The sequence below is a fragment of the Scomber japonicus genome, chromosome 6 (assembly GCF_027409825.1).
Source record: "Scomber japonicus isolate fScoJap1 chromosome 6, fScoJap1.pri, whole genome shotgun sequence".
Classification (NCBI taxonomy): Eukaryota; Metazoa; Chordata; class Actinopteri; order Scombriformes; family Scombridae; genus Scomber; species Scomber japonicus.
Genome location: NC_070583.1, coordinates 20,385,899 through 20,411,538, shown reverse-complemented (window position 1 = coordinate 20,411,538; position 25,640 = coordinate 20,385,899). Strand labels below are relative to the sequence as shown.

At 39.3% G+C, this 25,640-nt stretch overlaps 1 protein-coding gene across 1 annotated transcript; it reads right to left on the bottom strand.

Moving 5' to 3' along the window:
* Window positions 1–420: 420 nt before the first annotated feature.
* On the bottom strand, window positions 421–25,262 carry cog6 (component of oligomeric golgi complex 6). Its single transcript, XM_053321014.1, has 19 exons — window positions 25,093–25,262; window positions 24,630–24,773; window positions 22,687–22,758; window positions 21,139–21,197; window positions 13,820–13,931; window positions 13,197–13,279; window positions 12,900–12,970; window positions 12,024–12,117; window positions 10,261–10,389; window positions 9,207–9,298; window positions 8,298–8,362; window positions 8,111–8,202; window positions 7,897–8,014; window positions 6,754–6,885; window positions 6,424–6,591; window positions 5,000–5,107; window positions 3,429–3,482; window positions 3,261–3,340; window positions 421–996 (listed from the first exon to the last, which is right to left on the bottom strand). Exons 1-19 carry the CDS (start codon window positions 25,225–25,227, stop codon window positions 849–851), a joined length of 1,956 nt encoding a protein of 651 aa, XP_053176989.1. The 5' UTR covers window positions 25,228–25,262; the 3' UTR covers window positions 421–848.
* Window positions 25,263–25,640: the final 378 nt, after the last annotated feature.

Genomic DNA, 25,640 nt, shown 5'->3' with positions numbered 1-25,640 from the left:
GTGTATGAGCTGTATTTGGATCCAGTACATGCTGGGGAAATTAGTTTATGAATCCATACCACAAAAATTCAAAAATGACTATGAGAATAATGTTGTGCTAATAGTGAAGAACATTTTTTATCCTCCTGAAACACTATAATGTGTTTTAAATGGGCAGATTTTCCATTTCTAGGTAGAATTTATGGTAAATGACTGAATCCAGTATCATTATAGTCTTGCTTTCACATCTTAGTCATAATGGTAGACACTGTTTGAAAAGCTAAACGAGATGGATTTTCCATTTTATCCCTGCAACTCAAAACAGTTAAGATTAAAATAAACACAACATTCAAGCTGAAGCTTCTTGGGTTTTTCTTGGCATGGCAGCTAAAGTTTTCCTGACCACTTTTAAGTGTGGAAAAAATCAGACAATCCTTTTTAATTCAGTGCGTCTTTTTGTTTTATATCATGGTCAATATTCTCAATAAAAAAGGCCGCTGTTTTGTACAAATATGATCTCCAAACAGGGAACATGGTTTGAAAACAGAAAGAAGGAGACAATGCTTTACAGAGAGAAAAACAAGCTGACTGCATGCAACAGTCAAAGTAAATGGAATCATATACATATAAATGTTCTTTCCTCATGGCTCACAGGAGGCTCTATATACAGACATGTCTCTCTCTGAGGTCAGCGACCCACATCCCTCATTTCCCACAAAGAACCCCACCTTAACAACCACTTTTATATACATTTATGTTATTATACTGTACAAATTACACAGCTCTTTAAATAACCAGCAGGCTGTCCAGTGCTGGTGAACCCCCCCCCCCTTTTTTTTTAGATCAACCAGGTGGGACAAAAGTGTCTTTCAGGAGAGCAGGCTCTGAACCTGCTGAGGTGATCTGGGCAAAAGGTTCTCTGGGTCTTTGTAGCTGTTAGCTGGGCTGGTCAGTGCTGTGTAAACCTCCATGTAGGCTCGACACACCAGCTCTGTCGACTGTCGGAAAATCTGCTCCCTGCACAAACAGATAAAACTCTTTAGATTCTTACAATCGCAATATAAAAGTAGAGGCAGAGAATGGACTTTTTAATTAGGTCTAGTATTTCTAAATCGGACATGCAGAGCTATGCTGTAATTAGTCACTGATCAAAAACTGAAATAAGTCAGCCATGAGTAGGAATTTGTCCTAATTACTTTTTTTTGTTCAGTGACCAGTGTGTGCCCCCACTGTGTCAAAACAATGAGTGGCAGTATGTGGTGCACACTGCCATCTATGGATACATATTACAGCATTAATGCACTGCATCACATGTAAGCAACTGCAACACATACTGAGTTAGCAAATAAATTATTAGACAAAGTCAAATGTTCCTCCTCTTTTACATTTGCTGTCATATTTTAATGAAGACATGCAGTGCTACATTATGTTTCATTTTACGGATTTCTAGAGGAGATGTTTAAAATATCCAGTCATGTGTTGATAGATGATCGATAAGACCCTCACAGCCTACAAAAAAATGTAATAAGGAACATCTAAAAGAAACCTCAATCTATAAAAGAGATTGAAAGGTATAATGTAACCTTTTCTTGTAGTGGAGATTGAGTGAAGGATGCAACAGTCGGACTGAAGAGCCCAGCCAGAGGACTCATGTCCTCTGTTGTATCCCACTTAGGCTCTTGAGATCCATATTTTTAATTGGCCCACAGAGAACATAGAACCACAGCACTGTGTATAACACCTTACACTACATCAAGTGCACTAACGAGAAATGTGAAATGAATGGAGTCTAAAAGTACATTCCCATTATTTGTGCACTCCAAAGGCCAGATGAATAAAACTCTGTAGATTCATGATTAAAGCTGTGTATACAGACAAAACGTATATATGCATCCTTTTTGTCATTTATAAAGCGTTGTGTACTCATAGTTCTGTCTTATAAATCTGTAATTGTGGAACAAGGCGCATGTACCCGAACCTCATTTATACTCCCATGCCTTTAACCAGTCCTTAGATTTGTCAATTAAACAAATGGGAAAGAAGTGTAGTTGTACAGATTCTGTTGACAGCCAATACAGTAATTACATGCAACCATTACGCACAGCTGTGCAGCTCTTTCTAGCTTCTATATTATTAAGTCATCACATGGATCTGTAAACCATCATCACCATCTCAGAAATGTAAACAATGATTAGTTGCTCTCATATCTCAACAAACATTACAAGCTGTGTCACAACTACTGGTAAAAAAAAAAGAATATTAACAGCAAAATGAAATGTTGATTCCCATGTAAATTAAAAGAATGATAAAAATGAATCACACAAAAATGATTATCAATATTATGTTTGTAAATGCGCCTTGGATTGTCATTTTACAAATCTAAAAAAAAGAGAAAAAAAAATCACAATCAATGCAGTTGGTTGTTAATGAAAGCAAACAATGGTTTACTAAAAGATATTGTCTCTCGTCACATAACCCTCAGATTGCTTTAGAAAAATGTGTACATGTGGTGTGAAGAATGTGTGAATTGCGCACGTTCTTACCGCACAGTCTGTGTTTAGAAATACCAACTTATGTACAGGGAATGGCGTATGCATGGTTTTTGTCTGTATACAGAGTTTATGCATCTGGCCCCAGGAGTGATTTCAGAGTGCTAGTGGGTGTTTTTTGTGTATTTAGGTGAGCAGAGAAGCCAACGTGAGAGATAGTGGGAGAGGCAGAGAGAGAGAGCGAGAAAGACAAAGAGGAGGAATGATTTCAGGGAACGAGTGTGAGTGAGAAATGGACCAGAAGCTAATTAATGGCGTCCTGCCCATCAGTCCTCCCATGTCCATTAATAGAGAACATTAACCTGAGGTACAGAGTGCTCCTCAAGCCTGCTGCACTTCCCAGTAAACGTGACTCATAGAAAGAGCCCTCCATTGTAGCAGCTGGACTGAGCTAAAAGCATGTGCATTTTCTGATCAGTAAGACAAATACAGGCAGTCATGCCGACCGCTCTCTCAATGTGTTGGTGGCTTTAGCAATTTAGCATCTAAACTCTGTGCATTTAGTTGAGTGTTTTGTTTGGAATGCAGTAATGATCGTATTACATCTGGTAAACTAATGAATGTTCAACAGTATTAGGTCAACGCTCTTGTGCTATTTTTATCACTCTGAATGTGCTCTTTACCCTGTTGAAACACCATGCGATGTGGAAAACATTTAACTTGAAGCCTGAATGTTGCAATTCTTTCCCTGAATAGAGAGAGTGACTATCAACATTAGGGACAGGAACTCACTTGATGGCTGCACTGAGCAGGAAGTTGAGCTGTGGCATCACAAGAGTGTCAGGCGACGACAAGTACCTATCAAACTGGACCTGTTGTTTGTGCGAGAGACGTAACAGCAGACGATGAGATGAAGAATACAAGAAAATCTGCTTTATAAATGCATGCAGTGTTACTCACCATCGCTGCCTTCACAGAGGAGCAATCCATGCTGGGGAGGAGGGACAGAGGACCCTACGAGAGGAAAAAGTAAACATCAGCTTAGAATTCAATTCAAGGTTGCAGTGACTGAAAAGGAACATTTAATCTCAGAACTGAATGACGGTCAGGAGGTTGAGGTCCTTTATTCGCTAAGGTTATTCAGAGTGCTGCAAGGTTTTTCCTTTCTGTGTGATTTGTCTACATTGCCCTGATCATCTACTAAAAATGGATGGAGGCAGGGATACAGCGATACCTAAATAAATCATGTTTCCTCTGGCCACCAAAGTGTATAACAAGGATATTTATTTTCCTTTGGTTTAAGAGAAAGGTTTCTAAAATATAAGTCACAATCGTTTAAAGCATCACGAAACCTTCAAGAAAGAAAAAAAGAGGATTTGGAAAGAGATTCATAATGTTTATTAAAAGTCAATTTATTGCTCAGCCCTAATTTAAACTGAATAGATTAAATGGGGGAAAACCAAAATAAAATTCACCCTTTTATGAATAAACTGAACCTGCACATGTACCTCCTTAAATCTCACAAAAACTGTGCAGAGCAAATACAAGACTGACTTTGTGAACACAACAGCAGGTACCTTTAAGGCAATAAGCTGACACTGATTACCCACAATGGCTACATTAAGTCAAGCTTAAATGCCTAAATTGCCAACATTAAAAGCAGCAAATAGATGCCAGTGCAAGGGTCAAAGAGGTACCTAAGTGTAATTTTATGGGAAAATGGGCACATTAACAAACACACTATGAGTCTACAAACTCATCTGCTTGCTGCTAGTCAGTGGAACAGTTTTGTTATAATCACTGTTTCTGATTAGTTCATCCGATGTATCTCAGAAAATTACAGGGATAAAATGTTTAACAGATAGTGAAAGTCAACCTTAAAAAGTCTAGAATAAACTTTGGAAATTTTGTCAGTTGTTGACATCTGGGATGCCGTCGAGTGTAGACAGTGAGTCTTAATCTTTTCAAACAGAAGACTATTTAAGGAAAAAACCCAAGACAGGCCACCCGAGGAGAGAAGTAGTCTGCTGCAGAATGACAGTTCTTGATTGAGCTTTGCGTTGAGCTACAGCAGGAGCAACAGGGTGTGGTGTGTCCTGACATGACCTGGGGTTTCAAGACTCGCATGCTAAACCACAACTATGGGTCTCAGTCAGCTCAGTGGCAGAGTGTGTTATAATGGGAGAGGAAGGCTCCAGGGCATCAGCACTCTCAACTGCACAGGACACTTTGAGGAAGCTAATATATTTTAATAGAATAACAAGATCTCCCTCTCATTTGTACGTTTCTCATATGAAAATCTGAAAATATTATGCCCTAACAAAGACACTGATCATGTGCAACCATAGCGATTGTGATTGTAAAGCCCGGAGAGGTAGTGTAAACAATACTGTCAGTACCTGTGTAATATAAAAAAAAAGGAGGACCATTAGGGAGTCATACAGGAGTCATGTGAGAAAAAATCTACCGTTCTATAACTTCACAAGTGACTGCATATGAAAGTGTGGTTGTGGTTAAGTGCCACGTGAGACCTGTTCAGCGCTGTGCTGTTGGACACAACTGTAGATATAACTGAGTCCGGCTCTGGTCAGCACGTAGGATGCCTGCTCGTTGATCAGAGTGTCAAGGTGAGCCTCGATCTGAAAAATGAGGGAGAGAGTGGTTTAAATCCAGTCTAATGCTGCATTGTGAACTAATGGTACTTGTGGTTAATGGAGAATCACTGTGCTATTGATAATGAAACTTCCACAGGAGCTCTTGTGGTGCTCAATTACAAAAGATGTGCTAAAAATAGAGGGATGGATGGCGCATTTGAGCATGATGTGGCGAATATATATGACGCACACCCTTCTATGAGACAGCATATTGAATTATCTTAATAAAAGATTTGGGCTCGATGGGTTTTAATGAAAGGAACAAGAATAATTAACTATTTTAATGAACAATACCACAACGCTCAGACAATGTGATGACTGTAAGATGAGCATTCATGCTGGATAACATTAGTGTTCAATCATTCAGTTCGACGTAAGAAGGTGTGGTGTGTTATTAGAAGACTGTAATTAAATGTTAATGGGTGTGGAAGCCTATGGGGGACTATATTAAAATGATAATGTAAACTTGAAAATGTTAATGTAAGATCCCAATAGCATTAAACATGTTCCGCATATGAATGTGTTAGAGGAGTAAAAATGAAAATGCAACCACAGAGTAGCAGGATGGTGTCCCACCTACAGAGAATCATTAACGTTATAACTGAAGACCCGCCCTGATGAGAAAACTGACAAATTGCATTTTCATTTTGACACCAAAAGAGCGTGGTAACATGTTCATACAAAACCCATTAGACTGGGGGCTCTGTTTCACTTATTGCATTTGAACACTGTCCACTGGTTAAGTCTCTGAAAATGAAATGTGAAATGCTGTTTTCATTTTCAAATTGTTAGGAAATTGCATTTTTATTTTCATTGTGAGTTAAATATTGCTAACATAAACAGTACATTGTTTAATTTTCAATTTTGATTCAACATTTAAATAATGTTAGCTGTACAGATGGCTAAGTCTTTGAAAATGAAATGTCAAATGTCCTTTTCATTTTCAAATTGTTAGAAAATTGCATTTTAATATTAATTATTACTTCAATATTCTATAATGTATGCTTGTGTAAATGGAAAATGAGGTTACACTACAGTGGGGTACAACTTTGAAAATTAAATGTCAAATAGCCTTTCAATTTTCATTTTAATTTAATTAATTCATTTTCATTTTATCTCAAATAACACACACACACACACACACACACACACACACACACACACACACATATGGAAAAAACTGTAATACTACTGTGGAATTATATTTTCAAGTTTACTACAATATTTCTAAAAAAAGTCCCATATAGGCTTCCATAAATGGATACCTAAAAAAAACATAAATCAATTCTCAAATGACAGACCTGGAACTCAAGCATCTCAAGCCTCTTGTCAGTGAACTCAAAGAGAGCCAGCGTAGTCTTCATGACATACAGTGAGTTGACCATGTAGGTAGCCATGTCAGCAGTGCCAAGGTTACTGGCTGACACAGTGCACAACTGCAGGAGCGGATCCAAGATGCAAGAAAGCACCTGGAAGAAAAGAGGTAAGGCAGATCCTTATGAGGTGAGTTAAAATATCACTGAACAGGTGATGAAAAATAATATTGCTTAAAATATGACGACAAGAGGCAAGTTTGACTTTTCTCACATCTTTTCCCCACACTGATCATATTGTACAAAATATGCGTTTACCTGAGCAAAGTCAGCCTGACGGGCATCCAGAGGAACCACTGAGGAGTCGTGGGAGGCCAGGACCTCCCTGAGGAGGGACAGGGTCTGAGTGAGGGAAGCTGTGGGTCCCAGGTCTGCAGGTGGCAGTTCCACCTGCCCAGGCAGACAGGGCCAGGAGAGAGTATAGGTAGTAGTAGGTAGACAGAGAAAAAGTTATTCTTGCAGAGGATAGTTGTGTGGGCTGCAGCATTCACCAAGACAAGTGATCCTGATAACACCAAAACACTAAATATCTCTAATGAGAATGATTGGCCAAATGTACAACTGCCCCCTGCTGCTACACTGAGTCTCAGTTTGTTCTGAGCTTTTTCAGAGGAGAGCTTTTTTTTAATGAAGAGGGTTTTGTTTTCACGGGATTCTGGACACACAACGGAGAACAGAGCCTGGCCACATTTGTCCACCTAATAGAGCAAATTATGAGAAGGCTGTGTTCTTGGCATTAGCTGGAATTGACACTAAAACCCGGAGGGTCTCCAATTTGATTAACACCAAGCTATAGGGATAATTCTTGTAACCGCCATTGATTGGGACACAGCCAGCATGTTATGTGGAAGAGCTCCTGCTCGTGCTGAGGTATACTTGGATGCCAATTTAACTAAAAGTCAAGTGTTTTTTGGCAGCTAGCACCATTTCGATGCTGCGGCCAGGAGGACAAAAATGTTTACAAGTGCTTCAGAAATAGCCTTGTTGTCTTTGAGGGTTGAGAAGCAGAGCTGAAATACACAATGTGTGTCCACAGGGTGCAATACTGAACTGCACTGTCATTTAAGTACTTTTATGGAAGAACATTGTGAACCTTGTGTCTGAAAACAAAGATTATACTGCTATCTCTTGCTTTGCTGGCAGTCACTTACTTTGACATCTTTCTTTCTTTTGTGTAGGAAAAGTCAACTTAAGTTTGATTTTTTTCTCATTTCTGTTGATTCCCTACTTAAGCACTAACCATGCTGGATAAGAAACAACTTCATATTTTATAAATAACAAATATATCTCTGAATAGACAAATTGCTGTACATCAGGTGGATGATAGAGTTGAACATACTGCATGTACCAGGGAACATATTGTGGATTGGTCAAAGAAACCTCATCTTATTCATACTGTACCTTGTCCATGAGTCTGCTTGCATGGAGGCTCAGACTGTTGAAGAACATCTTTTTACTGAGGATGTGCATTTCCTCAATGGTCATAAGCAAGGACGCCACACTGGTTCCAATGATAGAGCTAGACAAAGATCATGTGGGACCATTCATCAATGCAGCATGAATGGATAAATGACAGATACGTTGTTATGTTGTATACATTAAAAAGCTGAAATACCTGATGGTGTGGTGGTAGAACTTCAGCAGGTTGGACAACTTGTAAAGAAGGACGGCACCTGGCTCAGCCACAATGACCTGTTCAATCCGAACCTGAGGGACAGATCAATAATGATTGAGTGAAATGATTAGAACATGACAGAATACATACCATGGCTCCTTCTTCCTAAACTAATGTGGTTCCTCACTTTTAGCGGCCTGCACACTCCCTCAGTGATGTGTCCAACCACCTCCTGCATGTTCTCCTCCACGCCTAATGAAAGAGGAAGCCACACACACACACACACAGTCAAGGTAAACTGAGATTCAATGCATGGACACTTTCAAGGGTATCATAAATATGAGTACAGTGTTAATTAATGCATCATTAGGGAAAAATGTCTTTATTGGAACAAAAGTAAGTTTGTATAAGCAGTAGCATATTCACTGAGCATCCTTTACATTACAGGGGGATAAATAAATGTATTCAATCAATTTTAAGGCACATTCACAGATTTGAATAAAATCCAACTGTGGAACTTCACGGGTGACAACAGTTATTTAAACCCACCCACCTGAAAAATCATTGTTTTTTTTCCAAAGGTGTGAAATAATAAATATTAAGTACAGAAAACTACTCCAAAGGGATGTGAGGAAGTAAATGTTGACATTTTTACAGCCAGGATTTAATAGCTTAGCATAACTTAATTGATCAAAGTCTCAACTGATCCCCCCCACTGAGTTCTCTTCATTCTTTACTGCTATGAAAACTAGAGATGGTAAATCAGGGAAACAAGAACAGGATTAGTCTGTCAGGCTGAACTAAATGTACTGGAATTGGATTTGTTCACACTTTTTAACTGTTGCCAACATTTCTAACCTAATGGAGAGGCTGGTTACTAAAACTCTGTCTAATAAACAAGCTGTGACATTTGTTTACAAGCAGTGGTTCAACAGTAAAATACACTATATTTTATGAAGGTTCCAATGAGCCACCAATGAGGTAAACAACTAACCATGCTGTAGGTGTGATCACATTGTTTGTCATTTAAAGTGCAGCATGAACCAGATAATGGAAAACTACACACTATGTAATTAGCATGTGGGAAACGTCATACCTTGCAGAGTGATTTGTTTGAGCAGAGCTTCTAGGTGCTCTTTCTCTGAGGCGGTGGCTTGGTGCAGCCAGGCCAGCATGTCTCCAACATACCTGAAAGATTGAAAAACCAGTCTATATTAAACAGGACGTCACTGAGGGGCCAACCGGAGGGCTAATCTTACCTTGTTCTGACCACAGCTACACTGAAGCATGGGTCATCGTGTTTCACTCCCCTCTCACACATGCACACAGTTTTAGTGTTATATAATGGTGGAAAGCCGCAAGGTTAAACTTGAATTATTGTGTGTGTGTGTGTGTGTGTGCATGTGAACGAGTGTGAGGATATAGGGAGGTGAGAAAGAACTTGATGTTCTCAGAATTGCTGATGCCCCCTATTAAAGTGGAGGTGATTTTGTGTTCCAAACATGGCTTGTATTCTGAGAAAATCTCCCATTTGGCTGCTGGGCACAGGAGCAAAAGTGAAGAGGATGTGGTGCAGCAGGAAACAGACACATATTTAGACACTCCTTGAAGAAAACAGACATAATTTGAAATCAAATTTCACTCTCAGGGCTTTAGAATAAATTCTAATGAATTTATAGATCAAGAACATGTGACATTTGCAATCACACAACAGATATGCTGTGCATTTGGGAAGGTAGAATATTTATTAGATTAGATTTATTTTAGCGTCAGACAACCCATTGTTTCCATTCCAATGTCTGTGTGTAGTTTATAGTTCTTCTGAATAGTAACATCATTCTGCGGAAATTCTAACAGGTTAATATTTTGTGATAACTAAAATGAATCCTAACTGAACAAATATTCTGGAATGAATTACAAAGTTATATTTGTTTGTATTCAACAGGAAACAGGTTGGAAGTAATGTGTCACTCATGTTTGAGTTGAGCTTGTCAATTATCTTTGGAGATGCATAATGGTATATCTTCTGTTTTTAAGGTTTAAGGGCTTTTCTTTGAAACTGCAAACATCAATTAATGGAGACATCAATGCTGAACTCACCACTCAGCATACCTTAAAGAACTGTTTCACAAATGGGTTTGGAGCGGTACCTCATGGGGTCATGTGAATGCATCTCTATAGGACGGGGAGTTCCTCCTGGCCCGCCCCGTGTGAGGGCATCGATGAAGCCTCGTACCACTGCACATCTACGTGCAGTCCCAAACTCATCCAGAGTGTACCTGACCAAACACAAGAGAAAGAAGGCAACAGTCAAAACCTCAAACCTTTTGTGAAAACGAGGCGGTCACAATGTTTTCCTGCAGAGTGTGTTGGAGGTCAGTCGTTGACATAAATCAACAATGCAGGCAGCTTTTCCAAAAGGAAAGAGTTTGAGGTTGTTTTGATTACTTGGCGGTGGCAAGCTCTTTGTCAGACTAAACAGAAGATAGTGCTGAATTAAGATTCCAGGAACGCCGGTTTTTATTCTCTCAGCCTCAACATCCCCAGCCCGCGCATGACCTTGGACATTTTCTGGGCACAGAGACAGGTGCGTTTCCAAGAATGCAGCATGGACAGGAAAAAGATTTGCCATGAAAACATATCTTGAAGTAACGTGAGAAATTTTCCTGTGTGTTGTTTTGCTTTAGGGACAAAGTTGAACTCACAGTAAGCATTGGGAAATCCGTGAATCTATGCAATTCTGCGCTCTATGTGAGCACACACTGCTCAACTGTATTGGCGAGTATGAATCATTTGGACAGATATTGATATTCAGTTTTTTTTTTTAAACATATGATTCCTTTTTTTAAATTATTATATACTCCCTGATTGAGTCAGTGATTGCTTTAAAATAACTGGGTGTAAAATGCATAGAAGCTGTTCTTATGTACTTTGGGCACTTCAAGGCCTAAATTAAATAGTTACGTGTTATCTATTAGCTAATGTACTAAAAAAAGCTGTTGACTTGAAAGAGGGCTTGAATAAGGATTAAAAACAAAACAAAGTAAATCAAGGACATCAGTGAATAACAATCTTTCTGTTCTACAGTATATACTTCTGTTATTTGACCACTAGTTGCACTGTGGAGGAATGATCTGATGAGCTGGTTCACATATTTGTATCGCATGTTCCTACCAGCATGCTATGGGGCACGGGGGTGACGTTATACACATTTCTGCAGTCTTCCAAATGCAGCCAAATGCATTTTGGAGAAAAAGACTAAATATAGACACAACTGATTGTTTACAGTGTTAATGAATCTCATACAATGTCTCAAATACAGCTCAGAAATTCTCACAATTCATAAGGACTCATTTTGGTGAGTACCGTTTTATTAAACTATGAGAGTGTATGTTTTCAGTGCCACTTCTTTAGATTTTGGCAGTGATTTTTTATGGGTTTGTGCTTTTTTCACCCAGTGATTGCAAGACGGCAACATTTTCTGTTACTCCAGACTGTTTGTGCTGTTGTTTTCTAATCAAGAACCTCTTTGTTTCTCTTGCCAAGACCACATCGGTGACAGAGATGGCAAGAATCTCTCTGGCCATAAACTCTCACAATTCACATGTGGGGTGCCCACAGAGGACAGATACAGAGTGAAAGACAAAGCCTTTGAGTCTATGAGAGAACTGCATCTTGAGTTTTAATTTAACAAGAATGTATTGCTGCCTTCTTTGTCACTGAAAAGTTGTGTCAGTAGACTTGCCCCATTGATACCTTGATTTTGGATGTAAAAAAAAAATCCATCACTTCTAGTTTTAATTAATGATCTTAGAAGACACTATAAACACTGATTGGCATGGGAATGAAGACAAATGCAGTAACGACATTACAGTATGTTGTTTGGACAAATAAGTTAAAGCTTGTGTGTTACTTGTAAAGGACAGGTCGGTCCTGTAAGGCCTCCATGGCTTGAGTCAAAACAGGGCTGATATCACAGCTCTCCTGAGTCAGTCCCCTGCATTCATCTGTGTGGAAACAAAGACAATGGGACAAGAAATAAGCACTATCATCCAACCAGTGAAACAGCTGCAGTCTTTCTAGTAACTATGCTTGTGTTGTGTTGTCAGAGTTGCTAAATGTTTTGGACCATAACAACTCTGCTGGCAACAACCACACCAAAGCACGGGGAACATTTTTCAATCATATTTTCCCCTGAGCTTTTCCCAAGATGTCAGTCAGTTTACTTATGCTTCAGACAATACAAACAATGACAAGATTTTGGGGTACTGGGTGTCTTCCACACTGTTGAGAAAATGGGTCAACACACACTACCACTGACGTAGCTTACCGAATGCTTTAAATACTAAACGATATTTAGCAAATATTCGGTTCAGAAAATGTGTATTCATATTTTTTTGCACTGTATAATTACACAAATTTGATTTCTTTGATCTATACGGTTTATTTTTATTTCAATAATATAGACATGATTACTATTGATATAGAGAATATTATACACATGTCCTCAAATGCTATTACAGGATATTTACTTTCACTTGAGAGAGCACAGTTTTATATTTAGTTACATCCATTAACAAAAAAAAAAAACAACTAACTAGCACTAGCAAAAAAAAATCAGATGTTTGAAGACAGAATTACAGTTTGTTTCATTAAGGTTGACAAAATGCATTATGTCTCTTCTGTTTGACTACACCGAAAATTCAGTATGGAAACCTCAAAAGGGTCATAGTGAGTCAGTTTTATCCCTTGCCGCACCCGTGGCATTAACTCTGTGTACTCTACTCACTCTGAGCCCAGCGGTAGAGCTGCTCATATGATGTCTCCTGTAACACGGCCATCTGCTCCATGATCTCTAGCCTAGAACAAGCACACAAACCAAGACCACACATTACATACTCATGACCTGCACCATAGTGTCAGATCCCTGACAGAGACATAAATACCAGACCTGGATGTTTTTTTCCTACTTGCCCATTTTACCATTCAGGTTCATAAATTTAACAACAAGAATAAAACCACTGTAAAAAAATGCTTTCTGTCTGAAGAAGTGGAGCACAGAGTAACACTGTGCGGTGAGACATACCCTGCAGTTTGCTGGTTGGTCCGCAAGAGGATTTTCACATCCTCGTGGATGTGCTTCACCCGGCTGAGGACTTTGAAGAAATCCTGGAAAAAAAATAAAGGACACATATAAACCTGTTAGGAACAACATGGGCTGTAAATGTCCAAAAATCAATGTACATTATTTTTGGGAAAAAAAGAATTACAACTTTGGTAAAAATGTGTTCTGGTGTCACCATTTAATAAATATAACCTTGATCTAAAGCTGTACGGTGTCATTCCACATGTTTAATTGCTTATAATCATATTATAATCTAACAGTTTGTAGAAGTATCCAAGTTCTTTTTAAAGATCATTTAAAACAGTATAAAGTGATGGAGAGGAACATATAATTTAACTACTTAAATTAAAATCCCTATCACATCTTACAACATATCAGATGTTATATCATTATGTTGGCAGAGTGGGAAGAGGCATCTCCCTTCAACAGATGATCCAGGTAATGAAGCCTCTCAAGCAACAGACAGCTGCTGATTGGTAAGGCACAAATCTGTGCCTGATACTGCATCCTCTCATCATTTAGGAGCAGATGGGAGAATTCTTTACAGGGTTTAATTCATGAGTGTACATCATAAGGGAGATTACCTCAGTAATAGGCGCATCTCGAGCCCCTCGAAGTATTGCCATCTCCTCATTAGATAGCTGAAACTTGGCAAGGAAAGCCTGGGCAACCTGGGCTCTAACCTCCAGACGGTGACTAATGGAAAAGGAATAAATGTTGTCATTTCCTTCACTTGTCACTGTTGCCCTTTGATATTTTCTTATTGTAATACTTTGTCATTTAGTCTAGCCTTTGTGTGTCATCTTTATTTGTTTTGTCTGTCTTCCAGGCCCCTTGGGAATTTATTAATCAAACAAAAGTGCTCAAATGTTTTCTTCCTCTATTTGTCTTTCATCACTGAGCTTTATCACTGTGCTCTGTCACAACCCTTGTGTAAGCCCTGTCGAGAAAAATAGAACCAAGTTAAATTCTGTAATTTAACATCAAAAATAGGAACGTCTGTCAACAAGCTGTAATGATTGAAGTCACACAGTAGATGGCAGTCATACTCCTCACACACTCATTTGCTGGCAGTGAACTGTAAGTGAAACTACAGGACTGAGGACACAGAGTGAAGATATCATGTGTAGCAGTCAGAAAATAAATAACAGAGGAAGAGAAGAGGAACAAAAAGAGCACAGAGGCAGATACTGGCCAGGTTTTGTCTCTATCAATAACTGCAGAGCGATCACTATCAGTGTCACTATAAGTGTCCCAACACAATAGTGACCATGGCAACTGCCCCAGTCTCACAGGGAACTCTGTCACGGGATAGCAGAACAACAGTGAGTCCTCCCACTGTCCCCATCTTGCTGTCCAAACCACCTCGTCTATATTCCCTCCCTCCGTGTGAAGGCAAGGCTGGATCAGTAAATCACCAGGTTGTTTTGGTGGAGGAGAAGAACCCAACATTATCCGACCATTGTCTCTCACACAGCTATTACCAGTGACCAGCCAGCTGGAAGCAAAGGGTTGTAAATCTGTAGGAGGACTCTATGATTCAGTAAAAATGTATGTTGAGCCTCTCACACAATGTCTCAAGGCTTCTTTGTCCTTAATGTATTTCATGTGCCTGGGCTTTGTCACAACATACTAGAACAGCTTGGTTGGACCGCTACCTTTAACTGGACCACTACACACACAGATAGGCTTTATGGGCTTCACAGCGACAACCCTGTTGTGCCACTACTTAAAAATACCTTCTGAAGCCGTTACCAAAATCCTCTAATCCAAATGTAATTGTGGTACATTACTTAGGCAACGTAACATAATATTTTTGTATTAAAGTTGGCTGTGACTACCCAAGCCTGCACACACAAAACAGAGAGGATAAAGCTGAATGAGAATTGATTAGAGAGAGCACACATTTAGTCATGGAGAGATAAAAAAAATTATAAAAAAGAGGCTCTTGAGCTATCTGACATTCCACCACAATTACAATTACAAGACTCTGAATATGTTATATATATGTAACTTAGTATATTTCTTGACTGTGACTGACCATTCAGCTGACCAATGGTGAAATTTCATCTCTCAGTCAGTTTCCCTCTTCCAACAAAGGTGATAAGCTCATCATCAAGCTCCACAGAAGCCTGATAAGGACCCATTCATTTGAATCAGGTGTGTTGGAGCAAGGGAAACATTTAAAACATGCAGCAGGGCAGGGTCGCCCCAGGACAAGATTGAAATACACTGGTTTATAGGTCTGGCCCGCTGCGGTCCAGCCAAAAATAACAAGCTATGCTAATGAATCATTAATCAAACTGAGTGATGCATAAATTAGGGAAACTATTTTGCATGTTAACATGCTTCACACTTGTCTTCACACACAACCAATATTAATGTAAAGTCTGCAAACTCTTGTAGAATGAGTGGCTTACATTTGTAGGAAAGAGAGACTTGCATCACTAATATGCAAATCTATGCAGCAAGCTTTTAGTGAAATCTAATTGGATAATATGTTCTATAGTGAAGAACTGCAGTGCAAACATGGAATTAGTATTGTGGCAGGTTCTCGAGTTATTATCTTCACAAGAAAACTGGCAGAAACATGCACATACATAATGTGTGTGTGGGGGGGGGAGGGGGGGGACCCACATAGCATTTTAGTAGATAGGAAATTGATTGGCCACAATTGAAGGCTTCATAACCTTATCTGCTCAGCCACATTTAACATGCCATAGCTTGGGATTTCATGAATGATGCCACAGACTTCTAACAATACTCAGTGTGTCTGTTTGAATTTGTGTTTACTGTGTTTATGATACACTTAAATTATCCACCGATGTTGAGCTAGATTTACTTAATTCAGTTGATTAATATTTGATTACTTGTCATTGAAATGCAGAAAATAGAAAAAGATACATTTGTGAAAGGGGAAAAGGTGATGTTCATTGTCTTCGCAACAAACCACTTGAACTGTGTTAATGTCATGTACTCAACTTTCTGTGTGGAAAATAAGATATCGTGAGTCTCATCATAAAGCAGCAACTATTTTCACCTCTTCATGCATGAAAACTTTTGTCTATGGACACTTTGAACTTTTCAGACATGGGAACACCAGAGAGGGGGGGGCTTTTTTGTCTAACTTTGTAAGAGAATCACTCCTAGAAAACAAGAAATGCCCCCAATTTCTCTCATCTAGGCTCGGAGTGACAGACCTGTTCCTCCAGGATGTAAATCACAACGAACAGACATACTGCACACGCCTGTACAAGGTGAGAAGAGGAGGATTGCGGGAGCTAAAGCAGAGGGGAGCAAGGCAACAGCGGAGCAGCAGGATCTTTTTTTTTCTACAGCACTGTCAGGACTTGACACATTCTTCTCCAGACTACAATTACCAAATACCAGAGAGAGGCGACATACTTGAGTGAATCGGCAAAATCACACTGTAAAGACAAGTATGTAAAGACTCTATGGCTAGTGGTTTCGGGAAAAGATAAAGTCAATGAGGTAACCCCTTTTTTTGAAGAATGCCCAATAAGTGCAGGTTACAAAATGTGACATGAGAGGGTGAAATTTCTACGTAACAGACTACAGTGCACTAAACACTTACTATGCTGCAGTGTGTAAGGGTCTGTCTCTTTGTTTTGTGTGCTCAGATTTCCCAACTAGGCTGATTGATTTTGTCTGTTCAAGCACGGAAAGCATTTAAGCTACATAAAGCAACTCAATCTCATCAACAGCTTCGCCAAACTGAAATGCTGAAATTATCTGCGCCTCCTTAATTACCTGACAGTCAACTTTTAGAAAAAAAATTGAAAGCGTGATCAGCAAGTAACATTTACCAAGCTCACAAGTAATTATACACAATAGAAAGATAGCAGACAAGGTTATCATTTTCCTATTGGTAGACAGTGAAGATAAACGACATGAAATGATTCACAGGGCACTGTGCTAACTGATACAGATCGAAAGATTAGGAGATCAACTGCATGCGAACCATGTGACCAACCCCTCTCATAAGTTGTAAACTGCGTGAGTCGATTATCCATTAAAATCTATTAGGGGCCATTTCAAAGGCCTGCGTGGAAATTTGGCATTCACAAAGCTGTTAGTTAGCTACGCGCCAATGATCACAGAGTGCAGTCGCAGCCAGTCCCATCAGAAAACACAAAGGCATACTCACAGCCATACCCTCATTAACAGCCAGCTGAGCCTTAATAAGGCTCAAGTGTCACTTTACACAGGTTGTCATTTACAATCTGAAATCCCTGATTGTTCTCTCAGGAGTTTCAAAACTCCTGATTTATTAATGACCTACACAGAAGTCATACTGAGAGCATTTGGTTTGTTTTTGGAGAAAAACCTGGCATAAATGACCATATCTGGTAATTCATCACAGGTTATGGGAACTACAGCAGGGTATTTGAGGTTCCTAAATATATCTACATTGTTCTGTGGCATTAAGCCAAACTATTACTACTGAGTGGTTCAGTAATAGCTGGTCAATGAAGCCAACACCCCTTTACGCAATCCATAAAAATACACGTTTGTGAGATGTCTCAACTTGTTCAGCTTAACATGTCACTGTAATACAAAGATCACAAGGTGCAGGACAGGTGTGCAGTATTACGTTTAACTATGGAACAACACACAGGCTCTATTTAGTGCTGCTGCTGACAGCCTCTCTGAACAGGACCAGCCCCTGCGTGTAAACGAAACAAAAAGAGCAGCGTGTCTGAAAGCCAGCGGACAAACACAGGTTGTCTGCTCCCATTGGTTCACCCTCCCTCCACCTTTGTTTTCCGAACACTATAACCAATCTTCTCTTCCTTTCCGTTTCATTAGAGCTGACAAATGACACTGTGCCACTGGCAGGTAAGATAGCAAACAGTTCAGGACAGGCCTGCTCTGCCGGGTAAATACACATTAGCATCTGCAGAGCTTTGACAACGACTGTACTCTCTGTGCAGAGCGGCTCAACAAGCACAAAATGTGATAATATGCTTCTAATCTAGCATAGCTATAATAAGTGTCAACAGAAGAAAATAATAAATAAATAAATAAGTGAGACAGTGACTTGGGACTGCAGAGGATTGTATGACCTGAAATAGATCTGACCCAGAAGACTTGAGTGGTGCGGTGCACAGGGGCTGACTGGTGGGTGGCTTAAGAAGGACAGCTTGACTGCACACTTCCCCTGGCAGCTCTTCTGAGACAAAATTGCTAAAGACAAGGTCAAAGCCCAGCATGCAGACACCATCCCATCTGGCTGCGGAGTTATTGTGGCTTTGCGAATGAAAATGTCAAACAGACAGACAGCAGGTCGAAAAGGGACCTTTATATAAAGAAAAAGACAAGGTAGGGGGGCCACTCAAAAAAAGGGCATTCAAGTAAAAACCTCTGACCGCTTACCTTCAACAAGGCCCCCCTGCACAAAGCAATATGAATTATATTAATTCATTGCGCGTGTGCATTCATTGGCGGCTTTATTCCCACTGGTGTAATTGACTGCGCTTAGATTCAGAGCTGATCCCCTTCCTCCTAAATCTCACCGCCTCCCTCCCTATGCCACCTTTTCTTCTAGGAGGTCCTGAAGCTGCGCCAGCGGAGCATAGAATTGCAGCAGTATATCACAACTGTCAGCAGTGTCTTTTGCCAGAAATCTACATCATCTGTGCCCAAGCCTCTGTCTCCGTGTCAACTCGCAAGGTCACTGAGCACTGAGGTCGCAGCCGCCGCCGATGCTAATGAACCCCACTCCAACCCCCGGCTATCAGCTAACAAGAACGACTGTTTTATTTTCACATCCCTGTCAACACTCTGCCAGCCAAATTCATGATACCCCCGATTCATTTTATTGGCAGGGTCTCAATCCACCCCAAAAAACCCATCAGTATTCCAAGAGTTGTGGATGGGTGAGCACCCTAGATACACTATCTGCCTCCACTCATGACTCTATGTCATTGTTTGCATATATTGGATCTGCATATCTGATGGCTCCTAATGTGTGTTGTCAGCAAATCTCAATGCACATGCTCAAATTGAGAGCTCGCTTGATGAGCTGCTCCCCAGTTGTAATAGCCTGGCTTCAATAAGATCAGGCTGTAGCACAGAGTAAATGGGAACTACTTTGATGTGTATCTCAAGGCCAAACATCACAAGACACGACGAATAAAACAAAATAAAGCTCCATTAATGATGATTGCTGCCCTCCTTATGCAAATAGACAAGCGCAGGAAAATATTCATTGGCCTCATAAATCTTTCATCCCTCCTCATCAAAAATAAAGATGTGCTTGAAAGTTCTTCATTCCCTGCACCAAATCTCTCCAACTTCTGACCCTAAAGAGAGAGGCTGCATTTTATAGACTACAACATTTCTCAACAACAACTTAATGGTGTTTTAACTTGGTGGGTCATTTCTTTTATTTGTGCAAATATGCCAAATTATCAGTATGCAATTCTAAAGTTGTGGCCTAGTTACGTTAAAGCTGGTGTGCGGGACTTTTACTCTAAACTAATCTTTATTACATTCAAAACCTTGCCAAACAAAGTCACACAATGCTAATTAAACCTATCACTGCCAGGTAAATCTGTATATTTCACAGTATACCAGAGTTTATAAATGTGATTTTGGTGGTGCATTGATAGTCACTACTGTTAACCAGGGCAGACTGTCTCCAGTAAGCCCCAATCATATTGCAATGCCAGGGTGGGGACCAGCTCATGTAAAAAGCATCAGGGGTCTACAATGACGACATCAGTTTCTTAAATTATAATCACTGCAAGAAGGGGAGACAAAAGTGTCACACTGCAGGTTTAAAAGGGGGAGATTCCCTTCAGTTTTCGGTAGTGTCAGATACTCAGTAGAGTGCAAAGGCAGCTCCTGAAAAACAAGGAAGTGCTTGCATAATCAGTCTCCCTTTCCAAACACTGTGTGTGTGCCATAAAAGCTTATCTCTTGCAAAGTGTACAATGCTGTGCCCGACGTGTGTTTTGATAGAAGTGCTATTTGTCTGAAAATTCATCTGAGTAGAAAATAGAAAAAAGGGGTAATTTCTCTGTGGAAATGAGACACCAGAGAGATTGGGGTGTCTAGCTTTCGGCTGATGAAGATGCTTATCAGTGACATATGTGACGGATTTGCAAAATGACTTGTAGCCCCAGAGCAGATAAGGGGTGGAAAATTTGCAGTGAGATATTTCTTCAGCATAAAGTTGCCAGCCCATATCTCCATGATCTCCCTGACATTCTGAAATGCCAGTTAAAAGTTCAGGGCGACAGTCTCGTCATAGGGTCTTATTTTACATTTTGGTGACAATTTAGTTACAATCAGATCTAAAATATCTTGTGATTCCAACAGTTGGTTGCACTCCCAGACTAATTTGAAGACCAAAACTTGTACAAGAGTGACCAATTCTAAGCACAAAATCTGTTTGGCATAATCCATTAGCCTTACAATAAATACAACCGTACTTAAAATGTAACATTATATTAAGACTACTGCTTTAGTAATGTGAGTGCTTTCAGATTTGGCTCATCCAATATAGCGGTTACCTTATAACCATTTTACATCATCATCCGATTTAATACAAATATAACACAAACTACAGTCACAACTATTTCAACTCAGCTGAATTAACTATTGAATAATTAAAGCTGTCCATGTTCCAAAGGCGGTAATAATTACTATATACTGGATTTCATTATATTGTCTTCTCTAGAAAGTGTAAGTGTAAACCATTAACAGTAAGAAATTATAAATGTATCCAACCAGGTAATATCAAGATTTAGTCAGAGGGAAATGTTTTTCTATTTTAAGTACAGTATTTCTCTTTCTTTTTTTTGTCTTTTTTAGGTTTAATACAATAATACACACCACACACACAATTTTCATCACACATTCAAAAGAAACTCACTTCTCTCCTTGAAGCTTGTTGGTTTTAACTATTAGGTCTTGAGTTTGCTCCTTGGCAGCCTGTTGAGGAAAAAGGTCTTTGATTATTTGCAATACACTCACCAACCACTTCATTTGGTACACCTGTGCAATCTGATGCAATTCAACAATACAGCTCAGCAATATATTCTACTTTTATACTGTAAAAGCCAGTAAATAAGCACCTTTGATACACTTTTTTTTCAATAAAAGTGGGGTTCGTCCTATACACCAGTAAAATGCAGAGAGACGTTGGATCTGGATTTGGTTATAAGTCTGTAAAGGGCTGTCCACACTAAGAGTGATAACTAGAACAATAACTATAACAAGATAACGATATGAGCGTTCACACTTATGAACTATAACGTCCTGTAGACAGCTGTGTCAAGCAGGCATTGTATGTTCCAGCTGTGCCAGCAGCTTATGAAAATAGACCCATTCCTGCTGTATGTTGTCGGAGAAATTAAAAAAAAAAAAAAAAAAGGTTCACAGGCAGATGGTGATTCAGAAGTATTTCCGGACACTACTTGCTGTGATGTTTCAGTATTTACAGAAAAAAACGTTGATGTTGAAGTGCAATGTGCGAAAGTACACAGATGACCAGCTTTAATTGCACACTTGTAGAGAACACAGATCTGAAGCTTAAATATTCACTAACTTTGTTGTTTTTTTTAGATGGAACAGAGGATGATGCTTTGTTTGACTCTGGGACTGACACAGAGTCCGAGGACAGTGTGCTTGGTGAGCCTTATAGTGACTTGGGTGTAATATTTGTGCACAGCGACAGCTCTGATGAAGAGTTTTTTGGACTCCAGTGACAATACAGCTACACACTTACTTAAGTTTCTGTGTTCTTTTAAAAGGTTTAATTGTGGGACCATTAATCATTAACCTGACACACTGTTTCAGGTGGATTATTTGATTATATATTGCTTGTGTTTCAAATAAAAGTAGATTGAAAAAATTTTGGGGTAACTTGTTTAAACATAAGTGACATAAATGAATAGTTACTGGTACATTCAAATACACCAGTCTTTAAGAGAAAATCATTTTCCCTCGCATGACACCCCAAAAATAGTTATTTACTAGCTTTTATGGTATATTGAAAAGTGTTTCTAATACCTCCAACAATTTCATGTGTATGTATTTTAATGAGGTGGACAAAATATTAGGAACACCATCCAATGTAATGCAGTCCAGTACACCACCACCAACCACTACAACCTCAATAATAAACAAAAAGCAGTATTAATCACCTTTCTGACAATGTCAACATAAACTGAATGTGCATATAAGCTTTGTAAATGTAGAATATATAGCAGGGCTGTTGCATTGAATTGAATAGATTACACAGGTGTACCTAATGAAGTGGTTTGTGAGTATATGTTCACAGAAGAAATGCAAAAATCAATCATATGTCATTAAAATCGTAAAGTTGATTCATACTATGTTAAATCTGCACAAGTATACTGACGTCCATTTATGTTGTACAGGAAAATGTTTTAACACATGCCAAGAAAATATATTGTACCTTTAACCTGCTGGTCATTTCTTCACAACATGTTGTCATGGCCTGCACATCTTCATGAACACTTTCAAGTTCCTGTGGAGAAAATGAAATCACTGTTACGACAGGACTAAGGCAGTTCAGAAATACCTCTCTGTATACTTCTCTCAGTATTTTGTAGGGGTGTGACGAGATCTCGCGAGACGAAAACGTGCCGATATTACTAGTCAAAGTGAATATTGTCTCGCAAAGCTATAATTAAAGCTACCCTTACCTTGGTTACATTTTTACACTTTTTTTTGTTTAGGTTAAAATGCTGTTAATAAGGTAATGGCACTCTAAAATGTTAGAGAGATCCACCAGGCACAGAAACAAAACATTATTCCATTCTCATAATATTTAGCGAAAACTCTGACCAATCATATCATTCGGTCTGAATGATATAATTGGCCGAGCGACCTGCCTGTTTTCCCTTCCGCATTACGTAATCGTGCGCGCACCCCCACCCGGAAGAGAGTCTGTTGTGGGTCCACGACATTATAATACATCCATAATACACGGAGATAGCCGTAAACAGTAACGACTGACAATGACAGACAAAAGCAATTATTAGCAATATGATATAATTTGTGATAATTGGATTCTTTATTAGAATTGTTTCTACTCTTTATAATTTACTTTTTAGTATTTGTGATTGTATCTAACTTTTGTATTTATGGTTGTTATTTCCATAAATACCAAAATGATCCATCTATAAAATATCTATACTGCTGCATACTGCATATGATAATTATATATTTAGAAAGTAGAACTAAAGTGATTCATTACAAGATGATTAGTTAAAACATTTCAATTCAATTTCCATTTTGTGAATTTCAAATAAAAGAACAGTCATGTATTTCCTCATTGAAGTTTTCGTCAAAATAAAGTTAAAATCTCATCTCGTCTCGATCTCATGAACCCAATATCGTGTCTCGTCTCGTGAGCTGAGTGTATTGTCACACCCCTAGTATTTTGAGACACTGGTGATACCATACACATCATAGATAACAGTTTTTTACATTATGAGTATATCACGATTCTGTTATTGTGAATACATTTGTGTAACCTCCCGGAATCACAGACTTTTAAGTTCCCCAATTCAGTCTTTGGTCCTGTGATTGCTGCTGGTAATGGCATTTTCTCAGAAATCAGGCACAACACATTCTTAAAAATTTAACTCATGTAATTTGGATCAAAGCATTTAAAATACAGTTTATGTAAGCAAGATCAACTGCATTATCAGTTTTAATCTGGGAACTGAAACCTTTCCTGGGGTGTTTTAAAGACATCCAGTGTTTCCCACAGATCTGAAGGCAATGTGTGGCGGTAGTCCGGCGACCGACGGGGGGGGGGGGGGGGGTTGGTTGGTCGGTTTCGGTAAACCGGCCGACGGGGGGGGGGGGGGGGGGGGGTGATCTCGCTGATGGAGACACACGCGGTGTGCACGGAGGGGAGGGGCTGTGTGTGTGAGCTATGGGAGAGAGACGCGTGAGTGACAGAGAGACGCAGGGTGAGCAGAGAAAGGAAATACAGCTTAACGAATACGATGCGTATTTTTTAATTAGCGTTAAAAAAAAAATTAATAACGAAACGCAATATGTGGCGGCCGGTGTTGAATCTGTCGCGCACCGCCACGAATTAGTCTATGTGTGGGAAACACTGACATCACAGAGACATCACAAAGACATCACCTTAAAAGTTAAAAACCTTAAATCAAGGTTGTTGTTGTTGTTGTTGTTGTTGTTGTTGTTGTTGGTGTGTGTGTGTGTGTAATATTGACTATATCTACTGTCCCTGCTCAGAATGGGAATGTGTCCCCTTCCCAAATCACACACACCACACATGCGTTTCCTTGTACTGGGACATTGATGCTGTTTTAAATAAAGTGTAATACATTGGACTGTGCTTGCGCTCCTCAACATTACCTCTTTTACTTCTTTAAAAATTAGTGCAAACTCCTCGTTGATTGCCAGGCTTCGTCTTTCTATATCACCTCGAAGGTTTCTCCTGGTGCGCAGACTGTTCTCAGTGAAGAACACGGACAGTGCCTTCAGAGCCTCCAGCATCTCCTAAAAAAATCATACCAGTTAGTTATGACTTATATCAAACTAAGGATCTGTCCCCCTTTTACAGAAACCACCGGAGAAATGAAATGTCCGTCATATTTTGGCCACCTGCATTTTCGCACTTGAAGGGTACGTTTCATCCCCCACCATGTAGCAACATGTACATACTGTGCTTTACAACAGCCAGTAATGATTACTCGTTCATGTCATCAGGGAAAGTTACAATATCACAGTAAAGCCGAAATATCTCCCGTCTTAAACCGACTAGTTTAGCTGTATCTGCTGCTAGCTTAGTTAGCAGGGAGCTAAACTCTTAACGCACCTTGTCATTGTCGAGCCGCGTCTCCAATATTTTGTTGAGCTTCCTCGACAGTGGATTATTTGGTTGAGAAGACGCATTTGGATTCTGGATGACAGCGGAGCTATCAGTTGAAATATCTACTTTAGTGTCAGACATTATAAACACAAACAAACCCTCCACGTCAACGTTTGGAAAAGGATGTTATGGTCCCTCTGTAATAAATGTCCGACCAGGCTCAAGATTACTCAACAAACCAACGTTCCGCTATGAAATGATTTACTTCTAATGCACACACAATGTTGGGGAGTAACTAGTTACATGCAATTTAATTACAAAATAAATGTAACTGTAACCCATTACAGTTACTGAGAAAAAAATATGTAATTAAATTACAATTACTTCTTGAAAAATCTTGATGGTTACAAAGGGGGTTAAGCCTGATGTCAGACCTTTAAGATTTTGCTCAGGAGGAAGGTTTTTCCCTTATTGTTTCCTAATTTTTACTGAATTACTTATTGAATATAAATATTGCTAAAAATAAATAAATAAATCATGACTTAACACATGGG